Source organism: Pieris rapae, chromosome 17, assembly GCF_905147795.1.
Source record: "Pieris rapae chromosome 17, ilPieRapa1.1, whole genome shotgun sequence".
Lineage (NCBI taxonomy): Eukaryota > Metazoa > Arthropoda > Insecta > Lepidoptera > Pieridae > Pieris > Pieris rapae.
Window position 1 is genome coordinate 3,668,473 of NC_059525.1, and position 9,141 is coordinate 3,677,613.

Here is a 9,141-nt window from a genome sequence, read left to right on the forward strand (position 1 = left end):
ATCATAGGACATTGTTCTTAATTTAATGTTGTCTTAAATCGCCATCTTTAAGGGTTTTCAAAATCTATATATATAAAAATCAATTGCTGTTCGTTAGTCTCGCTAAAACTCGAGAACGGCTGAACGGATTTGTCTTATCTTGGTCTTGAATTATTCGTGGAGGTCTAGGGAAGGTTTAAAAGGTGAGAAAAATTCGAATAATTGCCGGGAAAATCCTCAAAACAGCATTTTTCTATTTCCCATACAAACGTTTTCTAAATAAAATGGAGAGTCAATTTGTAATTTATTACCGCTGCATAAAGTTCAAATTCGCGTGCGCGTTGGAGGACCTAATATCGCGTTCTGAAACTCAACAAAAGTGAAAGTGAATCGCGAACGCGACAAAATTGCATAGTCTCAAAATACATAGTACATAAATAAACACAATTTTAGCTAACTTCAGTTGTTACTCTGTCCGATTATTTTTTTATTTTAGCTAACTTAAGTTGTTACTCTGTCCGATTATTTTTTTAATAAGACTATATAGAAATCGAAAGATAAATCAATAATAATAAAGACAAATTAAATTATGGTTTCCTTCAAATCAGTCGACACCGTAATGAACCAGGATGACGTAATCAACTATCCCACTGAGTTTTTAAATTCACTGGAATTGCCTGGATTACCACCTCACAATTTGCAGTTAAAAGTAGGATCAGTTGTCATCATGCTGCGTAACATTAATCAACCTCGACTATGCAATGGAACAAGACTGGCTGTGAAAAGACTGATGAATTGAGGCGACAATCATAAAAGGAAAATACAAAGGAGAGGATGTCTTGATCCCGCGGATACCGATGATTCCAACGGACTTACCATTCGATTTTAAACGCTTACAATTTCCAGTACGTCTGGCCTTTGCGATGACCATAAATAAATCGCAAGGACAGTCTTTAGAAGTTTGTGGAATCAACTTGGAGTTTCCCTGTTTCGCGCATGGACAATTATACGTCGCGTGTTCGCGCGTCGGAAAACCGTCTTCTTTGTTTATTTACGCACCACAAAACAAAACAAAAAATATAGTTTATGAGAAAGCTTTAAATTAATTAACAGACTGTATTTTCACAGTGTGTGTCTGCGAATATCAAATTTAAACCTTATAAATAGCCAGTATTTCAGGAAAACTCTGATTTCTAAGTAAGAAACATGATGTATCGAAAATAATAATAAAACTTCATGCTTTATTCTATAAATGCTTTTTCATTAATAATTATTTTGTTTGTTTTAAAATCATTTTATACAAAAGATTAGGTCTTTTATTTATCGATGAGGCAGTACGAAGTCTGCCGGGTCAGCTAGTATGAAATAAAAGTCAGGATCATTAATAAATATCACGATTGTATTTCTTTGGCTGTGTGTTTGCGTGTGATGTACTTCTCCAAGCCCCAAGAGATGGCAGTGAGCCAAGTAAATATATTCAAACAGTGTAATGTCACTGCAGTTGTCGTGTTGTCTTTGATCCAACCTGAAATTAAGATTGCTCTATTGAGAAAACGTCACTGGGACAGTACAATAAGTTACTTAGTACATGAATTTCTTTAGGGGTTGTTTTGTTCTCTGAAACAGTCTCAGTACTTTATTACGATAAAACGCATGTACCATTTATTTATATTCGAATTAAAAAATTTCAAAAGTGAAGAAAACATTATGCATTTGTACTTTAAACAAATTTGAAATAGTATATTTTTTTCTATACATATATATATATATATACGTTTATTTCGGAACATATGTTATATCACATGATCATCTAGGTATCACTAATTCCACGTCACTAAATTTGAACCTGTAGGCATCCCTATAAAAAATTTAATGACGAAAAAAATATACCTGAGGGCTTTAAATTTAAATATTAGACGTATATATTATGTTTAACGAAAATACCCCGAGTTGGAAATATTTCGCGCCTAAAGAGTAACTTATCATGTATTCTGCTAATAAGTCTATGTATATAAAGTAGGTCTTTGGCTATATCATCTTTTTTTTTAATTCACAAAATAATTTGGATGTTAGCTAAAAAATCTGAATTACTTTTTTTATTATTTAATTTTTATATATTGCATTTTAGCCAATCAATTAACAAAATGACATTAACTTTAATTCTACTGCAGCAGTCGGTAAAGTAAACGATGCTGACTGAACAGAAATTATTATTTTTCCTTCGTTAGTCGGACAGGACATATAACTTTTCGACTACGGTAAATAATATGTATTAAAAATAACGCCTGATAAAAATATTTAGCAAAACTCACCAACGACAGGTCCCAAGGTCAAATAAACAATTCCTGCTGTCAAAAGCTGTATACCAGTTGCACCTGGTAGTTTATGCAGCGGCACATGTGTTGGTATCACTAGAGCCATGAACACTGTCCTCAAACCTTTACCGAAGCCAATTATAACAGCTACTAGGAGCACCACCTTGTACTCTTGGCAATAGGCTAGTACTGGAACAAATAGTTTTATTTTAATTATCTTGGATATTTGTTACCATGGTAACAATGATAAAAAGCGGTACTTTTATTTACTTATTAAATTGTTTTTGTTGTTTTTTATGCTTTATAACTATTTTTTTCTTTCTTTCTTTTCTTAACCCACATCCTTTTGGGTCTCTATAGCATAGTAATTAAATGAATGCACTAGTTATACTGTTTTACGTTAGAAAGATAGAGATACTGATAGAGATGTTTCTTAGCTACAATTTGTGAAGAGATATTTAGGCGATTTATGGATATTAGGTTTTTTTTGTAGAAAGAAAACGTAATTCTTCGAAATAAAAATAGTAAAATATTTTGTTTTATGACATTCATGAAATTTTTTGAAACTAGAATTTAGAAGTCTCTCGGGTTATGTACAATTAAAACCTTATCTATCTCATTTCAATAATCTTCATTAAGTAACATATAAGATTTGCCGTTATAGATAATGTATAAAAAATATTTACCAACTCTTCCCATCGCCATAGACATAACTCCGAATAAGAAGAATGAGTTATTATCCCAACCAATCTTTCCAGCTACGAAGGGAATACAAAACCTGACGCATATATCGATTCCTGCTAGAAGCGACATAAACAATGCAATCTGAGATTTCGTTAAGCCATAATCACCAAGGATAAAAGGAGTGAGTATCGAGAAATTCAATTCATTGAAATTTGCTAGCGTTATCCCCAGCATTAGATTGATAAACGTTAAATCATTCAAAAGATCCAAATCAAAGAATAATGTAAGCTTTTGCCAGAATGTTAGTGCTTCGTCAATATTTTCTTGTTTATTTGCTTCATTGTCGATTAATAATGTATATTTCTCACTATCGTCCTCAACTTCCTTGAGGTACTGCTCCAATTTTAACGAAGCTTGCTTCAAAACATCGCTTTCATAAGCAAAATTGTTGGACTTTCGTCTAGTTTTTGATTTGTTTGATTGATTGCTATGATTGTCCTTTAAATATTTTCTTTCTTCAATATCATCTTGATTTTTAAACGAAATGTTACTGTGGTTATTTTTACTATAGTTCTCACCATATTGACCATCCATTTTAAAAGATTTAATACTTTTGGTACCAGCATAATGTTTTTCAGCTCGGTCTGCGATGTATTTTGCCTTTTCTGGGTCAATACTCTCAACGGCTGCTTTTTCTTCAGCTTTAAGATCCTGTGGAGCTTTTAATGTTGGGCAATCCTCGATTTCAGATTCTGGGATTTGTAAGTTTACATTTACAGACGTCTGTCGTTTTGTCTTAGTAGGCGGTTTTACCTCTTGATTGAGCACACCTAAGTTCACGGATGAGTTTTTCTTTGATTCGTTTAAGTAGAATGTTGAGGACTTTCGGGATCTATTCTCTAATAGATTTGACATAGATGGCTTTTTTGAGTTAAGAAGTGATGCTTTAGCAGATGCGTCACGCGAAGATATTCTCGATTGTCTAGATTGGCTGAAATATCCATCATTTGCACGGGTCATCATAGGAATACCGGGATCGGTAATTTCATACCCCGTATTGACAGGGTCGTCTTCGTTATATAAATATTGGCTGGAAAACACACTAAGGCTTTTTAGTTTAGACACCTGACTGAAGTAACCACTTTCACCCTTCTTTTCGCCAATTAGTTGTGTTGTAGTTTGGTTTGATATAAATTCTTCATCTTTGTTAGAAGTCGGTGATTTCGCATGCCACTCTACAGGTTGTAGGAGTAGAGCACATGCTATTGCATGTAAGGAGAATCCACTTAATAGCAAAACAGTGCCGGTTTCACCAAAGTAAGCAAATAGCGCAGTTATAATATGAGGCCACAGCATTGGTCCAAGACCAGTGGTAGTCCATGATAATCCTGTGGCCAATCGTCTTCTGCTCTTCCAATATGTATTTAGAGCAAGGGCGTTAGCGGAACTGCTTATTCCATAGCCTGCACCTGTAATGCATAAACATTTTGGAGAGATTACATTTCTTACTATCTCATGATAATAATAAGAGTGGATTTAGATTATCATTTTATTGCTTTGAAAGTGGGGTCTCTCTCAAAAGTAGTAAATTGAATTTAAAAAATTTAAATTGTTTGATCGCCAGATATCTAAGTATATTAGAACAATAATAGTCATATTAGGAGTGACATACCATACAATATAGAGAAGCTTATAAGGTACGTCGTAAAATTGTAGGAGAAGGTAGTGAATAGAAGAGCAGTGAAGACAACTATTGCACCAGTGATCGACACTTGTCGATAGCTGAACGTTTTGAAAACTGGACCATTGGCCAGTCCTGAAAAGACATTAGGGCAAATTAAAGTATATCGTCACAAATTGGGTAATTGATTGTCATTTAATTTTACTTATGTATTTTATTTAAATTATTTGTTATTATTATTCATTTGAAGTCTTTACATGTATTAAAACCTTCTAATTTTTTACTTCTACTGCACGCCAAATTATCATTATACGTATTCAAATGTATCATTTTAGTTTTTGGGGCAAAGATCTTAACCTTATTAAACTTGTATATGATTATCAGTTTATCACACCAACAAGTCAAGAAGTCAGACAAAGCCATAGGCTGATAAATTCTTTGTCTGCGACCAAAAGACAATCTTCAAATCAAATTATTATTGCAAATGCGTAAACATAAATATGTATGTATAATCTTCTTATTTTATTCTATTCCCAGAATTCTAACGGGACATTATTCCGTATCCTTCAACTATGGCACACAATTATATCTTTAAATATATCTGTGTGATTAATTCCTATAACTGCAATTATAACCAAGTTAAAAGCAACGCGTCTGTAGTCGTTATTGCAGCGGAATTCATAATAATAACTTTATTTACGTCACAATAACAGATGAGAAAGAAACACAAGAATGGATGTAAATGAGCATTCTATCTGCTAAAAGCAGTTTCTTCCAGATAACCCAGATACAGACGAAGGTAAAAAAGAAATGGGTTCATTAGGTGTATTATGAATAAACAATCATAATACGACAAAAATATTTAAAACATAATAAACCGATAAAGTTTTACGTAATGGTTCTATCTGATTGTACAATGCGTTAGAGTTCGTATCAATCGAAAATACCAAATACTTATTTTAATTCCAGAAAACATAACTTATTATGACTCAGTCTTGAATGATAGCGATCTAGACCTGCCATACGAAGTAGTCTTTAAATGTTCAGTCTGAATAGTAGATGGGTCTAGTTATCGCGATGATAAAAACTATAAGCGAAATATTGATTGACTTAAAAGAACCTGTATATATTAAATTGAAGAAATTGTATATATTCTTTATCGTTGATTCTATTGTTCAAGTAATAGATTTAGTTTTATTTAGTATTATACATATGGATAAGGATATGTGTCGTTATTGTATAGAAGAGTTACCCTCTACGGCGCGTCACGCACCGACGCAAGATGTCAGCGCCGAGTTCATGTTGATAATTGTAGTGGTCTCCGCGCTGCTAATGCCAAGCTGGGCGAACTTCTCACGGAATAGGAGACCAAATTGTTGGAGAATTGGCAGGGCCGACAGCTGAAGTGTAGAAAAAAACTAATCTTGCATAAAATAATACATACAAATCTCAAATAGATATTTATTTGAAATTCCGTATTTAAAGATACAAATATAAATAAGGAAATTCTTCTTGGAAACCGTAGTCAGGAAAAAGATGAAAAAAAAATCTAGTAAGGGTGTAGTAGGTAAGTAGTGACAAACAAAAATACCAAAAAAATTAATTAAAAGTATAGTACACTAGAATTACGCAACAACCTATATGATGATCATTAGATTTACTCCATACAAACAATTTCTCCAATTGTAGTCCGTCTGTATAGCAGAGGGTAATGAGGTGACTGAATGTATATTTGAATGGCTGTCAGTTAATTTGATTGGCAAGTACGTGATCAGCCTCCAGTGCCAGACACAAGTCGTCAACTTTTTTTGGGTCTAAGACATGTTGTTTCCTCACGATGTTTTCTTTCACCGTTTGAGCAAATGTTAAATGCGCACATAAAAAGAAAGTCCATTGGTGCACAGCCCGGGATCGAACCTACGACCTCAGGTATGAGAGTCGCACGCTGAAGCCACTAGGCCAACACTGCTCTATTAAGATTGAACAATAGATATTGATAATTTCATTTTTAGTACGATTTTTTTCGTTCGGGAATTATAATAGCACTATGCGGGTAATTTGACTCTGGAATAATGTAGTTAGGTAGAATCAGTTACCAGATGATAAAACTCGAAATTTTTAAATTATATATTTCAATTTCATTGGCTCTATAATTTAATTTAATTTGACAAAAACAACAAAGTTGCTACTTCTTTTCGTTCTCGAATATCAATGAAGTTATGAATGAATAATTCTTAATAATAATCTTTAATCGTCTGTGATTGTTATCTTTAATAAATACTTTTATCATTACGAAAATTATTATGTAAAATAAGGTACTTGAAATAGGTTTATTCCAAATGTAGATAAATAAAAATGAATTGCTAAATACATTCTAAGCGTAAAACTTAAAGACGGCTGGCAACCAATTCAAATTCAATTTTAAATTTATTTATTCCTTGAACTGTGATAAATTAGTACTGTTACTAAATAGCTAGTCGAAGGGTCTGTTTCACAATGTCCGGATAACTTCCAAATAAGCTATTTCTTACGTATTGGTAGGATAAACACTATTGTTGCTGTTTGTTGTTGTAGCGCGAAATTTCTTCGGAACTTTTCTTCCGAATAATTTATGCATGTTGCATAGCTATTTGAAACTTTATCCATACATTGTGAAACAGACTCTAAGTGTTTTTTTATACTTTGTTACGAAAAATTTTATTAGTAACGATCGCGAGGTTTAGTTTTAAATAAAACAAGAAAACTTACATTTGAAAATCCCGCAGCGAAAATTATCATCCATCCCCAGCCTCCATCGGGAGGTATAAACTCACTTTCCTTCGGAACCGACGTCTTAGATTTCATCCTGAAACAACACAACGATTTAGCAGCAACTATTCAATATAAATGATATATCAGTAGAATGCGAGTCGCTTTTAATCAAATGCTCATTTGAGATAAACGGTTTTATTAGTTGTGTATAAGTCAACCTTATTTAATATATAGTTATCTGCACGCGCATCCATTAGACCATGCGTTATCAAAACAGCTTTAGCATTGATAAAACAATTTCAGAAATTTTTGTCGTAAAGCATCATGCATGTTTTAATGTTCGTTCGTCTTACGCATGATTGCTAGGAAACCTACTACAAAGTTTAAAAATGATTGAACGTATTTAGCAAGTTCACGGCTATATAACATTTTTGTCTAATAAAAGATAAGGATTTTAAACACATAGTAAAGAACCACATATATGTGAGTTTTTGAAATATAAGTAGGCTCTCAGTGACTCTCAACTCCGACATTGTGGGTTCATATCATAGCTGTATTATTTCTATAAGCGCAATTACATTATTACTTAGTTAAACGATTAATACCGGCACGTCTAATATGTTATTTTTTTACAACTAGTAAAAAAATAATACATACTACATACTAATAATAATACATACAAAACAGTTACAAATCTGACGGTAAGAGCGAGAGTTCAAGGGCTGTTTATGTTTATAATATGAACTGTCAAATGATGTTTGATAATAAGGTACTCTTATGATTTTAAATCGAAAAAAGATTACGTTGTTTATTTATTTTCATCCGAAACACTACAAAATTAACATCAGAAAATTAAAAGATAAGATATTAAGACACTTACTTTTATGGAAAACTTTTCAAGGGCGAAATCTACTAAAATTTTAAGAAAACGCGTTTTAATCAGTATCACTTAAAGTGCACACGACGTTCGCGTGATATTACTTTTAAGTACTAAATGCATTGAATCCATAAAGCGTAGAGAGCTATAGAGTACTAACAATGATTATATTAATTTATAACGTTAAACGTCATAATACCTGCTATAGATGGTGTTCGGTGGTAATTTATTGAATATCTGTTATTTTTTTGAATTCCTTTTTAGAATATTTGGTTTGAAGCATCCAGTTTGGACGCAGACACAGTTCTATGTCTCTTTTTCTAAGGCAAGTAGAGAATCAGTTTTGTGATTATGTTATCAACTACGCTATCGCGAGGCTCCTTTTGGAGGAATGTAACCTCGGGTACGCATGATGAAATATTTCATATCCTGAAGGTTGTCGCCATAAAACTGTCCATTAATTAATGTAACTATTGGAAAATCATATATTCTATAGATAGCCTCCGTTTTATAGGCAATTTTTTTTATTGACTATGATAAAAAATGGGGACAGTCTGTAGACACAATAAACATAAAAGTGTGATATAGTTCTTATAACACGTTTATCGGCACATATTAAATGAATTGTCCACAATAAATAGAACAAATAATAAGGATAGATATTGTCTGCCCTAGAAGTTTTATCATGTTAAGTACTATCCAACTACGATAATAATATCTACACAGTTTCTTAATGACCGGCGCAGAAGAAAATTGTTCATAATTATGTCTGTTATTTAGTAGGGCAAATATTGTACTTTATCCATAATATTTTAAATAATTATGTAGAAAACATTAAATTCCTACCGGTACTT

The 9,141-nt window shown here is 32.6% G+C and overlaps 1 protein-coding gene across 2 annotated transcripts; it reads right to left on the minus strand.

Moving 5' to 3' along the window:
• Nucleotides 1-1,357: 1,357 nt before the first annotated feature.
• Nucleotides 1,358-8,420, minus strand: LOC110995080. 2 transcript variants are annotated; one of them, XM_045631990.1, is made up of 7 exons: nt 8,291-8,420; nt 7,408-7,504; nt 5,933-6,059; nt 4,651-4,794; nt 2,981-4,447; nt 2,292-2,483; nt 1,358-1,504 (listed from the first exon to the last, which is right to left on the minus strand). In XM_045631990.1, the coding sequence occupies exons 2-7, from the start codon at nt 7,501-7,503 to the stop codon at nt 1,371-1,373; spliced, it is 2,160 nt and encodes a 719-aa protein (XP_045487946.1). In that variant the 5' UTR covers nt 7,504; nt 8,291-8,420; the 3' UTR covers nt 1,358-1,370. The 2 variants fall into 2 exon arrangements, with proteins under 2 accessions (XP_045487946.1, XP_045487947.1); XM_045631991.1 differs by lacking the exon at nt 8,291-8,420 and having other exon boundaries at nt 7,408-7,692.
• Nucleotides 8,421-9,141: the final 721 nt, after the last annotated feature.